The 18869-nt window shown below is 37.9% G+C and overlaps 1 protein-coding gene across 5 annotated transcripts in view; it reads right to left on the bottom strand.

Moving 5' to 3' along the window:
- The window catches only part of ARHGAP29 (Rho GTPase activating protein 29), a 51895-nt gene that overhangs the window by 9324 nt on the left and 23702 nt on the right, over nt 1-18869 (bottom strand). For 4 of the 5 annotated variants that reach the window (XM_021404325.1, XM_021404327.1, XM_021404326.1 and 1 more), the window contains 11 exons: nt 17855-17998; nt 8439-8535; nt 8033-8105; nt 4641-4701; nt 4039-4176; nt 3693-3757; nt 3095-3205; nt 2887-2967; nt 2396-2584; nt 2032-2169; nt 1349-1539 (listed from right to left, as the gene is read on the bottom strand). In XM_021404325.1, coding sequence (XP_021260000.1) covers nt 1349-1539; nt 2032-2169; nt 2396-2584; nt 2887-2967; nt 3095-3205; nt 3693-3757; nt 4039-4176; nt 4641-4701; nt 8033-8105; nt 8439-8535; nt 17855-17998 — 1288 coding nt within the window. Of the gene's footprint in view, nt 1-1348; nt 1540-2031; nt 2170-2395; nt 2585-2886; nt 2968-3094; nt 3206-3692; nt 3758-4038; nt 4177-4640; nt 4702-8032; nt 8106-8438; nt 8536-10526; nt 12361-17854; nt 17999-18869 lie in introns of those variants that run through there. The other variant, XM_021404329.1, reaches the window with a different exon arrangement.

The following is an 18869-nucleotide window of genomic DNA, read 5'->3' as shown; positions in this document are numbered from 1 at the left end:
CCATCTCCTCTGAAAGATTCTCTGCCCAGCCATCTCCTCTGAAAGATTCTCTGCCCAGCCATCTCCTCTGAAAGATTCTCTGCCCAGCCATCTCCATTGTAAAAATCTGCTCACAAGATGAGGACAGGAAACAGTTAAGTCTAATCAATGTAAAGTATTCCGCGGACAAAATGGCCTACTAGCCTAGTATTGTTGCTTAATGAATTCTACCCTATCCAGCTGAAGGAAATAGACTGAAAAAACATTAAAACATGCATCATCTTCCCAAGCTACTGTCACTTAAATAAGTGCAGACCTAAAAAATAAAAATGATCACTTTAAGTTCACGAAGAATCACAAGGCCATGTCAAAGAAAACAAAGGGAGGGGGGGAGGGGAAGAGAAAAATCTCATGACTCTTAAGCAGTAAATATCTAGAAGAGTATAAAAAGTTTGAGATTTCATACTTAACGATTTCTTGGGGAGCTGCATATTAAATCCCCCAATTTAAAGTTTATGAATACAGTCTAAATCAGTCTTAAAAGGTAGGAAGTTGACAGACAAGGGCAAAGAATCTCTGCTTTAACTTAGTATTTCCTGGCTTTTGTTGGTACAAGTCTGAGTCAAGTATTAGGTTTTTGTATTTAGTTCTCTTTTGAAAGACAATACAACATTTTCCTGTAGAACTGTGAGACACACAGATTGGAATGGATACTGTCATACTTCAGTGCCAGAATGACTATTTTACAAGTTCAAGGTAGACAAAGCATTTTGGATACTGACACGAGATCTTTTTGTCTTGTTTTTATTTCCACATTAGCTATACCTTTAATAGATTAACAGTAAAAGCTACTATTTCACACTGTTTGGAAAATACTTTAAATTTTTTTGCATGAGACAGAAATTCAACACAACTTCCTTCCTGAAATGTTCAATACCTAAACATTTACAGTAGCAGCAAGGCCTGCAAAAGATGACAACAACCACAGATTTTTCTAAAACTGAATATCAAATACTACTGCTACACCGCACCGGTAAACACTACCGAGTTCAAAATTTAAGTTTTTTTCATATTAATTAGTATCTACATAAAAGTAGTAAGAAGTGAATCCTTACACAGCAACTGTTAATGTTTTGGCAAACCTTAATATGCAAAGTGACACTCTGCTTTAGAATTTAAGTCAGATTTCAATGTCAACATAATGTTATAGTAATCAACTACCAAAAAAATGCATAGAAGCAAGCAAACATGTTAAAGTATGGTAAAATACCAGGACTCATTTTGTGCCTTCAAAAGTTCTGTTTTACTGCTAAACATGTATGCATTTCATTCTAAAGCAAACAAATATCACCATTAGTTTGGCACTCACCCATCAATCTGGGAGCTCTGGGTTTCAAAAGAACCTGGTTCAATACGAATACCTTCCTTTGGCAAACTTTTAACAAATTCTGAATACTGCTGACCAGGGTCATAAAGTTTGGCACTCTCACAGAGCGACTGGCAGTTCACTGGAAGAGATACAACCTGAGCATGCTGCAGCTGGAACAGGTTAACTGTTACCTGTTAGGAGAGGAAAAATTTCAGTATATCACTCACTAGGTATTTCTCAAATTAGTGAGAAGACATAAAGCAATTTAAAGAATACTACTAGAAAATTTTAGGAAATAGTAAAACTTTTAGGGGTGGATTTTGTGCAGGATTCCTGGATGTCTACTGCAGATGCTTCTTAGGAGACACTATTCCTCTTTTCCTCTCTGGCTTAACAAACACAGAAAATAGCAAAGAATTCCAGCTGTTTCCCACTTTGGATTGAGTAAGATAAACTGCATGGTTTGTTGCTACCAAAAAGGCAATTTTCACCCTCTGGACAGAACGTTGTAAAAGCTGCTCTGAAAGTAATGCCTCCTACCTCACTATGTTTGTCCATGACATCAGAGGTGGATGTTGGTGGTATGGCAGTTTTCTTCCACCCTTAAGAATCTTTGTATACTTCTACTTAAAAATTAGGCCAAGTCACCTTAGTGCCAATTGTATTTTGAAAAGCATACTTACAGCTTTAAGAGTAAGATCACACTGGTAAATAAGTTCCCGAAGCTGTGTTAAAACATCGCTTTTAAAGCTTTCCAAATCACTTCTTTTTTCTTCAACTTCTGCCATGCTTGCTTTATAGTATTCATTGGCCTCTTCAGCCTAGACAAAACACAAATAAAAGGGGTCAATGGACTACTTGCTACTAGAAGTGAGAAAAACTACAAGCACACATACAAAGCACAGCCTGTAATGGGAGATTCCCATTTAGGATAAAAGCCTGAATGAACATAGCATGATTAAAGTGAAGAATTATGAACAGACCAATTGCTCAAATGATCTCAGGGGGAAAGCATGAGCAAAATCAGTAAGCAACAGAAATTCATACTTTTTGAAGAGCCTCCTCTTCTAGCCTTCGTTTTTTTTCCAGTTGCTTGCTGACATCTTTCGCAAAGCTTCCACTTGAGCTAAGATGTTCCTCTTCAGCACGAGCAGTGCAGGATTTGGCCTTTTCATAGTCATCTTGACGCTGCATATATAGCAACTTTGCTTTTCTTAGAGAAGCTTCCAGCTCTTGCTGCAGAATGCCGCGAAAAACAAAAAAAGCAAAATAATGATTAAATTTTTTTTGTTATTTAATGTGATGTTCTAAGAAGATGTTATGCACAGATCTGTACTTCATAGTTTAAACAAAGTCATAGAAAAATAACCTCTTACAAATAGGATTATGCCGTGAAATTGATAGTTACATTCTACACCAATAAACCTTACAGATTCTACATGTGAATTGAAGCGCGTAAAGTGAGACAGCCTAGCTTGAAAGTGCTGACCTTCTGAAGAATTTGAGATTTAACACTGTTAGATATGAAAAATACCAACCATTTTTTTCTGTTCTCGTTGCCAAAGCTCCTTGATTTCTTTCCTTTGTCTATCCAACTCATTTTTTCTTCCCAGAAGAGGCTAAATAGGAAACATTAATAGAGTATGTAAAAGACTTCAAGGCTGAAAGTTTGTTCTTTCAAATAATCTGTGCTGTTGCAAAACTTAAAAATCTAAACAATATTTTTGTCATTTTCTGTAGTCTTACCTGCACAAATTTGTTAGACTGGAGAGCAGCAGCTGTTTGTTGCCAAAGTTGATTGTTCTCAATATCATTTTGAAATGCATTAAGGAATATTGATTGGAATGGCATATAATCCTAAAATTACGGAGAGAAAAAAACATTAGTATTCTAGGTAAAGCAGAGGTATGCTGACATTATAAATGTCAGTATAATTGAACTAGACTTCCTATTGCATTTAATAAAGTATTAATGCATGCATGGAGGTTATTTAGGCAAGAATGTTGAAAGTGACTGATTTCTCAGTTACTCATTTTACTAGGAAAACTCAGAAAGTCTACAAGTCCAAACCACAAAGGAGAGAAGACAGAGGGGGAAAAAAGCATATTGTGAAAACCATTAAGCTACTGTTTTTATTTTTTTAAGAAAACCAAATTTATTTATCCACATTTTCATAGAGGATGAGAAGGGAAAATACAAGAGATCTTTCACAGTGATTTGCCATATTAATCAATTCTGCATCAAATAAAAAACCTCTATTCCTCAGTGTCCCCAAATCTTCTCTTTTGAGGAAAGCCTCTGATACACATTGAGGACTTAAAAAGAGCCCCTAAGTCCTACTCACCTGGGGTCCAACAACAGCTTTAGCGGTTTCAGCCATTTTTGCTAAGTTTTTAGCACACTCCACTTCTGTTAAAAAACATAAGATAATCACACAATTAACTTTTTACTGTAACGATTACACCACATGCTAAATGCTTTTTACGTTCTTCCTCTAAGAGATAGGCTAGGATCACCTTCACTTTGTTACAGGCTTTTAATTACAGGAAATTGGTGATAGTTCTGTCTATTTCAGTGGAATAGTTACTAATTTAGAAATCACATTATTGACACTCTGCAGCGCAGAGGCCTGGCAACAGATTTAATTCCATCATGACAAAGCTGATTAAATGCCAAAAAGAGCCACTCACCCAAGCTAAGCTTTTTTTCTACCCATGCGACTACATCCTTGGTATATTTTGACCACGCTTTAGCATACGACAGAGCTGATTCAATTCCACTGTCATTCCTTAGGAGCATGCTGTCAACCTCCTCTGCTCGAAGATGTCCTGAAAATAAAGCATCAAACACAATGGAGTGAATTTTAGACACGACCACACACTGAGTGCAAAGCCAGTATTAGCCAACTGTGAATACTTAAGCAGCTCGCATCCCGAGTTGTTCTTTAATGCTAGTTGACTCTAAACAGGACTGACAGAGGTTTTAGAACAAATTAAAGGGTCATAGTATTTTATCTTTACTAGTCATATGGTTGGTAAGACTTTCTTTAAGAAAGTGACCAAACAAAACATCAATCATACAATGACATACAGAAGAAGTTGTTTGGGTCTTGTTTTCTTTAACTCTCCCCAAAAAAGCAACTCCAAGTGGTTATTCACAGAAGCATAAAGCCTCTGCAATAGCTTTTTTTTTATGCTAAAGTTTTACTGGAAGCAAAGGTGTTAAAAGCAAAGTGACCAAGATAAGCACAATTGTGTATCTGTTTTCACTAAATATTAAAGGAATGACCCACCTTGAATATCATCCCTTTCATGCAGTGAGCCCCCAGACTCCACTGAGAGATTCTCAAAAGACTGGTGTACAAAAAATAAAAAGATCAAATTAGAGAAGTAAAGCAGAAAAGCTCTTACTAGAACTAACAGGTTATCAAATTCAGTGACATCATCTGCCCCTTGCCCCTCCTCCTTTTTCTTTTTTTTTTTGCAAATCAAGCAAGAAATTCCTGTAATTTCCTCTCAAATATAGGTTTCCATGTAAGCTCTCATAGCTGTTAACCGAGACATAACAAATAGCAGAATATCACAACTTATCTTTAAACCAACAATCTTGAAAGGTTGTAATGAAAAAATGATTTAACACAGAGTCAGTACTTAAGTAACCAGCAGCTTTTATTGGAGTTTTGTGTGCAGCTTTGGGTGCCACAATATAAAGAGAACATGGACCTACTAGAGAACATCCAAAGGAGTGGAACTTACAAAGATGGGGAAGGGTCTAAGGAATGGTTGAGGTCCCTGGGTTTGCACAGCCCTGAGCAGTGGCTAAGGGAAGGCCTCATGGCAGCTGCAACTCCTCACAGGGAGTGGAGGGGCAACACTGAGCTCTGCTCTCTGGGGACAGCAGCAGGGCCAGAGGGAACAGCATGGAGCTGTGTCAGGAGACACAGGCAGGTGGGAGTTAGGGAAAGGTTCTGCACCAGACTGTGGTGAGCATGGAACAGGCTATTCAGCACATAGTTTTGGGGCCAAGACCTATCAGTTTCAAGGAGCATTTGGACAACACTCAGACATAGGGTTTGATTTTTGAGTGGTTCTGCATGGATCCAGGAGTTGGACTCGATGATCCTTGTAGGTCCCTCCCAACTTGGGATGTTCTACAACTCCCTGCCTACATTTTCAAAAGCATTTCAAACAGACCTATTGTAGTCTACACATAATAGACCATTCTACAACCCCTTAGAATCCTGGATTTCTTCCTTAGGAGAATAAAGCTATGATTTTTTCTAAATTACTCACAGGTGTGCACTGTAGGCATGACAGCTGACTAGTAATACTTCCTAACAAAACACTGATAATCAATACAGCCTAAGAATTTAATCCAATAATAAGTAAATGGAATTTACCTTAGCATAAGATTTTATCCTTACCTTTGTCCTGATACAGCATTTTGCCACCCCTTTATTTGTGCAAGTAAAATTATTTGTAGGGTTATACTGTAAACCAGGTCACTGAGTAAATGCAAGATAACGAAGAAGTCTACCTACTAAAAACCTTCCCCTGGCATTAAAAATATATATATATTTATTTTAAAGACCTGCATCATTTTAAATGAATGAATTACTCTGGGAAACTCAGAAGCAGAGAGCAGACAGAAGATAAAGGCAAAGAAATATCTGCAAAGTAGTCTTAAGCTTTAGAAGAACAGTGTGCTTCTATTTTATATTTTGGTGCTGTTTTATTTTCAGATTTAAAGTTAAAATGGAGCACGGTAGCAATGGTGCAAGTAGGGTTTTTTTGTTGCTGTTTGTCTTTTTATTTAAATGTACATAGGAACTGATCATAAATAAGATAAGTCCCTGGACAATCACTGTTCACTTCACAGCAAAAACAGTTTTTCCATAAACCTAAACATGCAAGGATCAATCACTAGTTGCACTAGATTCAATGTAACAACAGGCTAAAGAACAGCTCAGTTCCTAGAAAAGTGGAAGACTTCTACAGTTGCTGTCTAATTGTAGAGTTCTAGTAAAATGGAATGACATTTTTAAGAATAGGTAGGAAACCAATCTCTAGATTCAGATTTCGTGTTTTGTTGATACACAGCTTTGAATGCATCAGTATTCCATTGCACAGAAAACCTGAACATTCCACAGATTTAGTTTTTATTTTGGTGTCAAGTAGTACCATCTTGAAGTAACTTTTAAAGTGAGATACACTTGTTAAGAAAGAATAAACAAGAAAAGGAAAGAAAACCATATAATTTATACCAACTCAATAGGTACTTAAAATTTCTGGTCCTAAAAAGTTATTTCCCAGTCTTTAAGACTTAATCATTTTAGTCCTGAGAACTGCTCACTCATTTCCAGCAAATCAGGCAGATGGTCAGGTTAGGAGGCCCCTAACTTAATAGGCCACTAAAAGTCTTGCTCCTTAATTCACAGTCAGGCTATTTACATGTTAAATTCTACCAGAATGCTATGGTCTCATCTTTAAGATAAAGCTAGTTGGTATGTTCAACTACTGAATGTATGCATCTACAAAAATGCATAGTTAATATAGCTTCTCTCACATTTTGCAATTAACTCCTCCTAATCCAACTACTAGATGGCCTTCAAATTTCTCTCTGAATAGCAAACCCAAATGAAATGCTTCTTGTATTCAATATGTATTTATTTGTCTGCAACGTAGATATATCACGACAGATTTCCAAGAAATTCAACCACGTTATCCTACCCGCTCCAAAACTTAAAACTGTTCCCTTCCATGCTAGGAAAAGCAAACAACACTAAAAAATTGGGCCTTTAAATATAGCCTGGTGACTTCTAAGCACCTAGACCAGAACTGCTTCTTGATTTCACTGTATTCTAACTTCCACTTGATTGTCCCTTACCCCTACATTTAGAATCATGAACTGCACAGTGTTGCTATGATCAAGTTGCATGAAGGAACAGTCTTATGTACTTTTCAGTAAAACCTTTGTAAGACAACAATCTATGATTTTTCACCCTGCTACATGTTCATTTGTCATAGGCACCAATTATTAGTGATACTTTCATAACAAAGTAATTTGGATTGATTTATCTGAAAATCTGATTCTAGACTAGCAAAAACTTCAATTTTTTTTTTTTTTTAAATCTTACCTTCTGAGTGTTTGTTTACAAGGCAGTTTAAAACCCTAATGTTTTTCTTTGGCTACCTGTAAGTTGACACTGCTATTTTTAGCTTTCTTTGTGAGTTATTTAAATAGTTATGGTACAGACTGGGCTCTCAAAGAACAACATGTTACTTCGTAAGGAATAACTGTCTTCAATAGCCAAAAAAGTCAAACCCCAGTTTAGCTTCTAGACCAGACACATATAATTCAACTACTCCTGCATGCAAATCATTCATTTAATCAAGTACATTCTTGTGAAGTATTTAGTTCTTAAAATCTCAAGTATGCTTACAAGCAGGTTGTTTATCCTAATATTTGGATGCTACTCCAGTTGAATCATCACCAGCATTCAGAACTGAGAATATATTCAAGTACCTGAAATCCTGACAAGTTTTCCCCCCCATTGGTTTAATTTATCTTAACATTCAGAGGACTCAAAATGTCCCAGCCATACAGTGCATAGAGTTTCAGTGAAAATGAAGGTCTCCTTTAAAAGGTATGATTTCACACTCCAATAGAACGTGGTTAGCCTACCCGACTTCTCCGAGATACAGGAAGTCCCAGTGACGAGCCATTGTCTACATCTCCCATAAGGAAGTCTGAAATACTACCAGAAAGACAAAGAACTGTTACTTCATTACTTAACTGAAGCAATTTCAGATCACTGAGAACAAAAATTCAGATAGTCTCAAATTTTCTTTGGAAGTTCTGCAAAAAGATTTTTGGAAGTGGTTTTGAATTCCTTGCAATTTCTATACCACCCCATTGCTTTTCTTTTTACTAGAAATACTAACACCATAGCAGAGCAATATTAGAGATAGGTTAATACAAGTTAATGTATCTGACAATATTTGTCTAAAAGAAAATAAAAGGTTTTGTTGTTTAGCCTTAATTTCATTAAGCTCCACTGAGCTCTTAAAACTCCTGAATTCCAACTTACACGTTCCCAAACGTGAATGCCAATGTTTCAATGGAAGAAAATACTTCACTGAAGAGTTCTCTTTTGTTTTCTTCATTAACTTCTTTGAAGTTCACCGCTTAGGGAAAAAAAAACAAAACCAAAGGGTGAGAGGTGGAGTCAAGCAAGTTCACCACGCCTGAAGACAAATTCATACACAAAGTAACAGAACAGGCAATATTATATTTTTAACGTATTTTTAAAATTGTTCAGAAAAAACCTTAAACACTAAAGGAAAGAAACAAACACCACCCAGATGCTTCCCACAGTGCAAACAGATTGCTTTCTCACATCCTGCATCTTCCCACTTAAGCAGTTTTTTGTGAGAACATGATGGCAGTGTTGGGGGGACAGAAAAACATTTACCATTGAGCATCAAATCACAGCAGCAGCAACGCCATAGAACAGCTCACAAAAACAAAGGCAAAATATTTGAGCAATTTCTTTTCTCCTTTCCTGGGTAGAAATTTCAGAACAGGAGTAGTAGTTCGAAGGTCCCCCCCGGTCTGTATGCAATCCTATGCACACACCGAACACAAGATTTCTGACTTGAGTATTGATAAATAAGAAGCTGCCAAAAGGTAATGTCCTTTGCAAAACACTTCAACTGTAGCTTCACAGTCTGGCAAAACCCCCTCGGGCTGTTAAAAGTGAGGAAGAAAGAAGGCAGAGGTATCACTGTTTCAAAATAGGAAAGGGAAATTTTTTGTACAAACTAAACAGCTTGAACTGGTGACGAAGAACCGTGTTTAGACAAGTAACATTCACCCTGTAACAGACTTCCATAACCAACTGGAATAATATGGAGATGAGAGAAGCAATTAATTCAGACTTTCTGCTAACACAACTGCCAGACAAGGGGAAGAAGGGAGAAGGCAGAAGACAAAAGCCATGCTTTTATCTAGCTTCCAAATCAATTCCTAAATTGCTGGTCACCGGAGTTTTTTGTATGGAAGTCAAGTACACCCCTTTGAGCCAAAGCAGAGTCCTCTAGATGGAATTCTGTTTTACTCTGGGAGCCAATTCTACATTAGGAGTTGCTTTTAAAAGCTTAATTTTATTTAAACACCACAATATTCTTCATCATCTATATTCCAAAATTACACTAATTATCGTATTTTTCAGAGATACTACAGTGGCATATACAGCTATTCACTCATTTTCATCACTTTTAATTGTAATTTTATTTATCATTTTTTCCAAGACCTGTGACTATTAGTTTATCCTTCCTACATTCCAAGTACTACTCTGGAAATAATGGACTGCAATGACTTCTAAAGTAGCAAACATTAGTTCACTTTTAAACATTAGCCATTCTATACACATTTTCTCAACAAATTAAGTTAATAGACTTTAATCTTAAAGAGCATTCAAGCTTCCTGCCAGGTGCCTAAACACTAGTGGGTAACAAAGAATGTACAGCAATCTGCTCCCCCATTAGATTTCCTTTGTGAAAGGAAAAGTTTTTAACCAGTGAATTAACAGAATTGAATCCATTTCTTTTTATACAGCATGCCAACAGGCCTGAACATCTTTATAACAACCATTTCAGTACAAAGGTATTGCAGAAAGTATGTATTCGTCTTTTGGGCTATTTCCACAATTACTTGCAGACCTGGAAAAATCTGTTGTAACAAGCCTACAGCAACACAAAACATACTACAAAAATGTTAACAGTCTTTGTAGCCACAGTTCACTGCTACATTAATGCTTCTCCCATCTCCTCACTGCTCTGCTACATTTTGTGATTACATAGAAGTCTCTGGCAAATTTGTTTGAAATGAGACTAAATAAAGCTCCACACAGAACAATTTTTGAACAACTTTGTAAATACCAGTGGTTTAAAAAAAATAAATCAAGTTAGGTGAAAGTCTCAACTTTCCAGAGATTACACTGCTTATAAACCTTAACTCTGCATTCCAAGTCAGTAAGCAACAAACGTTATTATGAGATCTATTGATTAAAAGTGACTAATGACTGGAAAAATCATTTGAGTACCAGCACGACAAGCAAATCACTTCAAAATTAAAAGCAACCGATAAAAACCGACTGTATGTTCAAAGCACTTACCATTGCAACACTCATGCATCCATTAGCCGCAGAATCTTCAGACAAGAGCAACTCTTTCACTTTGCTAATGAGACATTAATACAGATAATCTCTTCCTAAATGAATGCCGCCCATTTCACTTTGCCTTCCTGTTCCAGGAGTTTTGTTAAGCTTCACATGTTGTCTACCAGATAAATCGTTTCTTTTCAGGATCCATCACAAAGTGAATGAAAAATCTCAAATTTTTTTTTTTTTTTTTGAGAATTACCACATCTCCCCTCCGCCCCCCAAAAGTTAGCCCAATCTCCAATTCAATTGAATACAAACAGCTTTCTTCTCGCTTATAATCACTGGAATGCTGATGTACTTAACATCAACTTTAAACAAGCACGCTCTTTCCCCAGGACATCCTGACTGCACACAATAGCTACTGACAACAATGAACTATAGTAATACTTCCATGTCTGGAAATGACAGCTATCTATCTATAGATCTACGCATTTCAAAGCGGGTATGCAACATAGCAACGCTTTTAAGTAAGACTTCAGATAGCAGACAATGAGCTTAGAAAAATTATTTGGTAGCAATACATTAAGAACTGGAAGCCAGCACCTGAAACACAAACCTGGCTTACATTAAAGTGGATCTGTTTTTGCAATACTAGCAAGACTGTGTTCAGACTGAGGTATCCTCACCAGAATGCTGCCCAGTACTGCTGAGTTTCAGTTTCTGGGTCAAGCCATCAAAGCTTTCTGAATCAATCACAGAACAGGCTGCAGAACCAGCAGACACCATGGGACTTCAGGAAGCTGCAGTCCCAGGAGATGGCACAGTGCCTGAGGACACCTGCGCAAAGCTTCGGAGACTCAGCAAAGAAGTTGTTGAGCATCAAGACTGAAGTGCAGCCAGGGCCTTTAAAAAACAACACTTAGAAAACTCTCCGTGACCACGGCGCACAGTGCCCTCGTGCCCCCTGCCAGTCTGAGGACAACACAACCCCTGGCCCAGGGGACAGAGTGAGCAGGAGCTCCCTCGATTCCTCCTTCCACTCCCCAGAGACTTGTGCATGTCTGTGAGCAGCACCACTTCCCTGCCAGAGGTGAGCACAGCCAGGACACCTCAAGTACAGACCACAGAACTTGCTCTCTGCTGGTCAGTTTTCTCACACCCGGCTGGCTGATAGGGTGCCACCATCACCTTCCACTTCCTCAGACAGGAATATAACTTCAATCCATACTTCACTAGCTGCATTTTAAGCACGGAGCCAACAAGCAGCTAGCTGACATGTTGGATCTGACCATCTCTGCAACCTGTTTTCTTAAACTCCCAAACACTTTCAAGAACCCTTCAGAACTGTTTCAAAAACAAACACCACTCAAACAAAAACAACTAAATCCAGAAAAAAACAAATGTCCTCCATAATGGCAGTTATTTTAATGCTTCTTGTTATTATCCTGTACCTTTAAAAACACTTGTAAATAAAAATTGGGAGTAAAAGCGATAAAATGCTAACTGGAAAAAGGAGATCCCAGGAATGCTGTTTTCACAACAACAGTGCAACAGCAGGCTGTCCAAGCACCCCAGTTCTACTTCTAGCTCCATGCCATACAATTCTACCAACCTGTACATATAACCAGGACTGGCAACCTCTTCATTAGCTCACTGCAAACATGATAAGTTTTAGGAACTGTTTCCTACTCACTCCATAATAACTTTTGCCTTGAATTTACACCACAGATAGACCAAATTGAAATTATTTCACCTTACTAGAAGTATTTAACTTTGATGCAGAACTGATGAAAGAAAAACATCAACAGAAATTTCTAATAAGCACAATTTTCCTTACTAGGAATCTTTTTCTATTTTAGTGATTCAACTAAATCAAAAGGAACAACTTAGAGCAAAAGAACATTTGCAGCCTTGAATTCATTATGTGATCATGAGAACCACACATTTTGTGTTGTTTGCAGCCCCCAACTATTTAAGGATGCCAAGAGGGAAAATAACTATGAGTATGACTGCGTGCCAGACTGGGAAGTAACTTCCAGAAATAGGAGTCTGAACAGTTTCCAAGAAAGAAGCTTCAGTGAGTCTTCATTCTTCCAGACTGAGCGAGGTGTCATTTGAAAAGACACTCTTCAGAAAACACACAAGTAAGCATGGATGAGGAATACAGTTCAAGCAGAGAGATATACTGAATCAAGTCACGTCCAATCTGTATTAGCTCAAAGTTCATGGGGCCTGGCAAGATTCAGCCCAGAGTACTGAGGGAGTTAGCAGACATTATAGCTGGACCCATCTCAACAATTTACCATAGGTCTTGGGAGCCTGGAGAGAATCCTGCTGACTGGAAGTCAGCCAATGTTATACCAATCTCTACAAGAAGGGCACAAGAGAAGACCCATGAAACCACAGACTTGTTAGCCTAACCTCTGTCCTTGAAAAGTTTGGGTACTATTGAAAGGCATTTAAATAACTAAGTATTATCAGGCATAGTAAACATGGGCTGAGGAACGGTAAATCCTGTCTTAGTGACTTGAGATCCTACTATAGTAAGGTTACTTACTTGGTGGATGAAGGGAAGGCAGAGGATGTGATCTTTCTGGATTTTACTAAGGCCTTTGACATCATCCCTCACAGTATCCTTCCAGACAAATTGTCCAACTCAGAGATAATCAGGTGCAAGCTATGCTGGGTGATCAAGCAGAGCTCAAAGGGTTGTAGTGAATAGGGCTATGTCTGGCTGCTGGCAGGTCACTAGTGGTGTTCCCCATGGTTCAACTCTAGGGCCAGTCTTGTTCAATGTTTTTAATCAACAGCCTGGATACAGCAGCTGAATGTGTCCTTAGCAAGTTAAATGGCAATACTGAACTGGAAAATGCTATTAACTGGAACAAGCTTCCTAGAGAGTGGTTGATGGGTTGCCCCATGCCTGACAGTATTCAAGCAGCATTTGAATAATGCCCTGAAGTGGTCAGGCAGTTGGACTTATCTTTGCAAGTCCCTTCCAACTCAATTATTATATGCAATTAAAGGTATAGCCAGAGAGATCAAGTGACTTCTTCTCCCTCCACATTTTCCTGCAAGCTCAGACTAAAATGGTGAAGTTTGGCATTACCTGTTCTGCCAAACATCATTCTCTGTATCAAGATTAAGGTAACATGCTATAGTTAGTTTTTCCTTCAATCTAAGAGAAAAAGCATTAGATATCAAAAGAACAGAACCGCAAACATAATCAAAGCAGAATCACATTCATTTTATTCCCAGCAGAGGACCTGAGACGTGACTGAGATAGCCTTGAGCGAGGAGGCACAAGCACTCTAATTTTTGCTAACAGTCAAAACATTCCCACTTAGAATAGTTTAAAGGGAGCGGTATGTCTGCACAGGACACTACATCTAAATCATAGCGCAACTTGTCAGACTTAAGAGAATGCATCACAAGCCAGATCTTCAAATCTTCTCACAGTCACTGTTTCTAAAGTTACTCTAATAGATTTCATTCAGAGCAAAGGCAGCCACTTCTTAAAATCATCAGCTGACCCTAGATGAAGCTCCAAATACAAACTAGATTTGGCATTCTGCAGAGATTCTCAGACATGTTTCTAGAATCTAAAACAGTTATGTTCCTATTTCTGAAGAGGGAAAAAAATCATGTGTAAATTCCAGGTCATTGCTATTTCATATTCTCTTAAATAAACATCAGAAATTTTCCGCTGCCGGTTAAACTTCCTAGTCATAAATCTGACTCCAGAGTGCTTCCACGTCTTTTAATAGTTCTGTCCTCCAGTAACAAGAAGCAGATTATCCAGATGAACTTATTTCATAATGTCGCATTAACACAGCCTGAGAAGACACAGGAAAAAGGATACTACTTCTAACCTACTGAGTCTCACATTCTTGTAACTTCCTGTTTATTCAAAAGTTACATTGCTTCTAGTGAAATAGCAGCGGTTGAAAAATCTGTGAACTTGTGTGTTACAGACAGGCCACTGTAAGCAAACACAAGGTCTGATATGATCACTATTCACCGCAACATGCTGTATTTTACTTCCTCAGTTCCAGCAGAAGCTTACTTCTGTTTGAATACAAAAACAGAGTAATATAATACTCACACAAAAACCAGCTGTAAAAACCAAACAGGTACTGAAGACAAACTGCCCTTATGTTTACTAAGGATGATGCTACGGGGGAGATAGGCCTTTTTCATACAGCAAGTTCTGCTGTTCTCAGAGAGGACTGAAGTAACTAATAGAGCTGAAGCCATGTAACTCTCCACTTCTACCCCTAGAAATGGGGCAGAAATTCCTAGATGTGAGGAATAATGTAAATGTACGTAAATGCAGTACAAACAGTACAAACATTACAAACAGTAATAAGTGATACTGAAGTATTTATATATAAAATCTCTATCAAAGGCTACAGATACAGAGGCAGGACTGACTGAAACCACAGGCTTCAGTTTCACCTAGAGCTGTTTCCTTGACAATTAACTTGGGAACTCCACAGCACAAGGTCACACAGCACTGCATCAGAAGAATGATGATTCACCACAGAGTGAGTTTGTGTCTGCTTTAGCCAAAGAATAATCAGACCATTTAAGCCAGCCGCTTAATTCTAGGCCAGTTGAATGTACGCTGCTTATAAAACAGATGAGTAACTCCATGAGAAACTATTTAGAATTCTACTAACAGTAATTTCATACCACAGTGTTTCATTTCATCAGATAACACAATCTACTTACTTATTTAGCCTAAGTGAATGAACACATTTGCGTCAGATTAGCACTGCGCACCCTGCAATCACTTAGGAGGTATCTCAAAGTTAGATTTTCAGCATCAAACCACTGCCTATAAAAATTATTTCAAGTAGTAACATAAACAAGGGGAAAACAAGTCAAAACTTGCACTCAATTCCAGCTCAAGGACAAAGACCAACTGTAGCAAAATCATTTTCTACCATACTTTTTTTCCCCCTCTGAGGTTTCTCATCATACAAGATATTCATATTTAAGAAAGCCCAAGTGAGCTACAGTTCAACACAGACTCTTCAGACATACCTAAACTAGTGTCTTACAACTTGACCCACTTAAACACATTTGTCAGCAAACTGGATGACATGACTGTACTGCCTTTGTTTCAAGTGGTATTCTTAGAATAAAGAATAGAGTTATTTCCAAATTCTATATTGATACAATATACCGTGTTTTTCTAACAGTAGTTTTTCTTTCCACCTAGGAAATCATGCAATCCTCTGTGACTATAGCTCCTAACAAACTCAACACATTAAGTGAACTCAACAACACAAAATGTTTGTAGCTAGTTTATTTGAAGTGTAAAACATCAGCATAAGAAAGTGTTTTTATCTGTGTTGCCAAAAAGCAGCTTAGCAGAAGTTATTTTTCCTAATCATTTATCTGGAAAATGAGTAAGTCATAAAATAACTATTCAGAGCAGCCATTCTGCAAACCAGGAAGAAACAGATGCATGTAAGAAGCACCAACATATCTGACCAGAATCCAGTGCTACTGAAATTCAATGACAGAACAGAGTGCGCAAGGATAAGAGAAGAAACATGTATGGCACCAGGTTCAGAAGGCTGCAAATACTCTGAAGAAATGGATTAGAATTCAAAACATATTACACCAGAACACGCTCGCTCAGAATTACGTAATTCAGAATATTAATTCTCCACTTCAGAAGGCAAAGGGTATTGGAGAAAAATACTTAAGATCTGGACAAATGGTTCTCTAGAACTACACAAAGTGGCCTAGGACTAAGAGCAGACTTGAAATCAAATACCAAAATTGACAAAAAAGTGACAGTATTAAAAAGAAGGCCAAAATAATTATGAGATGTGTCAACAGTATTACCACATAAGACAAGGAAAGAAATCCTACTGCTTTATTCAGCGACAGTAATCACGAATGGCATAGGCAGAGATCAGTTCGGGGCACTGCATATCAGTAACAATCTTGATAAAGCAAGTAGTCCAGGAAGGATAAATATCATTGCAAAAGTTTTCAGAAACATGATTTAGCAAAAGTTGATACAATTTGATTACTTGCATATCATAGAATTACAGAATGGCTTAGGTTGGAAGGGACCCCAAGGATCAAGTTCCAACCCTCCTGCCACAGGCAGAGCCACCAGCCTCCGGATCTGGTACTAGACCAGGTTGCCCAGGGCCCCATCCAAACTGGTCTTGAACTCCACCAGGGATGGAGCATCCACGGCCTCTCTGAGCAGCCTGTTCAAGCACCTCACCGCTCTCACTGTGAAGAGCTTTGCCCTGACATCCAGTCTAAACCTTCCCTCCTTGAGCTTTAAACCATTCCCTCTTGAGTCAGTTCTCCTCAAGGTTTCCCACCTTAAACAAAGAACAGCTGAACACTGTCCTGTGTTCAATTAAATTAGAGAATAGTGGAAGACACAGAAGTTAAGTTTGAAAACAGCTAATCTAAGGTGGCTGTAGAATTGTGTTCACTGAATTGGCAGTGTGAATTCAGGCATGCTAAGGTAATTAGGAAATGGGGAGTAACCTAGAACAAGGAGAAAACCTAAACTAGGCTTCTCTTACAGAGGATATTCCACATGAATTAAGACAGGCAAAAGGTGTGCACATTTAACCTTTCTCAAAGTATTACTCATGCCACATGGAAGAAGCCATTCATTCCACAGGAATACACTGGCCTTATTCTAGAATAGTGAGAGCTGCAGTCAAAGACAACACAAAGAAGAAACAGCTATGATTTATTGGGCTGGAACAATTGTGTGTTTTGCCATTTGTATCTGACATGCAAAGAACTGCAACAGTAAAGACCAGCAACAGAAAGTACTTAAAAGCAAAAAAAGGGCTTGCAGGCATGTATGCATCTTAACCATGCTATGATCTATTTGAAGGAATTTATAGAAAAAAGCATTAAGACTATTCAGATTTGGATTGCTCATTTAAATATTTCTTCACTTTATATAAATTTAACACCATCCTTACAAATTCACAGAACTAAGCAAAGGCTTTTAGCAAATCTCTAAGTGGATAAACCCAAGGTTTATATTCTATGATATTATCCTGAAACACATGGGTCAAGATCTAGATCAAAAGCTTGTGCTTTTAGAATTCAGTGTGGTTTTACAGCTAGCTTCCTATAAACAGGGTTTTATTCCAGCAACAAGAGAATAAGCTTTTCAGTATGAAATTCCACTTTGAGAAGGTATGTCAATGTTCTACTATTAAAAAACGTATTTCTTCTGTATATGTAGAATCCCACCTACAACTTCAAGACACAGCCAGTCAAGCGACTCACTAAAATTCCCCCCCCCCCATGTTTGAAAATAAAAATTTCCTTACCTTTTACTTTTGCAATAACTGTTCCTGCAGCACTAAGAATATCGACTGAGTTTAGAGTCTGATGCTTATTTATCACTGCTTTTAAAACACGCAGCAAGTCTCCCAAGCGTTCGTGTACCGCTTGATGCAGGCCATCTTGGTCTCCTGAAAAAGTAAAGAAGAAACGACATTAAAAACAGTGAATCAGTGACATTAAAAACCACTTTGGTAGTATTCAGCACAATGAAATAGGGCATATGGAAGCCGGGCCTGCTTAGAACAAGAAAATTTTTTAAGAAGTGATACTAGCATTTGCCAATACTTCATATGCAAATAACGTGCATCATGGCAAGAAGTCATTTTTCCAAAAAAGTCAAGAATAACTTAAAAATAGAAAATAAACCCCACAACATTAGAGATTACATACCAATACTCTCAGGTTTCTGAATTAAACCAACTTATATCATTTCGGCAGTCACCGCTTTGATAATTACACAGATTCAGACAAGTGCGTCATCAAAAGTAGATTTGGATTGCATGTTAGATTTTTTCTCACTTGATACAAATTCAATGCTACCTCTGTATATTCACGTAAGTAAAGATTTTTGGCAAGTGTTGTTTTTTTTATTTAACTCGTGTCATTTAAATCTTAAGCATCTTTAGTATATACGCCCAGATCTCCACAGGTCTTTCTTCAGGCATGTCAATCCAAATTAAAAGAAACCAACACCTGATCACCTAAATCATTTTGTTGAATTAGGCCTAAACTAGAAAAAATTCTCACATAAACACTCACACAGTGCTAGGTCCATGCCTTTCTACACCATATTTCTCTCGCTTTGTGCCTCCACCCCTCACCCCTCTTAAAAAAAAGAATCCTTGCTGCATACATTGCACAGGTTAAGCCACAAGCTCTTCCTTTCTGCTGCAAAAGAGGTGTTGGTGCACATAATTTAAGTTTCACATGCATCAGAGTGCTGTGTTGCAAGCTGTGGTAAAAAGCTTTCAAACTCTAGCTTATGTAAAAGAAAAAGAG

This window comes from Numida meleagris, chromosome 7 (genome assembly GCF_002078875.1).
Source record: "Numida meleagris isolate 19003 breed g44 Domestic line chromosome 7, NumMel1.0, whole genome shotgun sequence".
NCBI lineage: Eukaryota > Metazoa > Chordata > Aves > Galliformes > Numididae > Numida > Numida meleagris.
The sequence above is the reverse complement of the archived record's forward strand: the minus strand, read 5'-3'. Positions and strand labels throughout refer to the sequence as shown.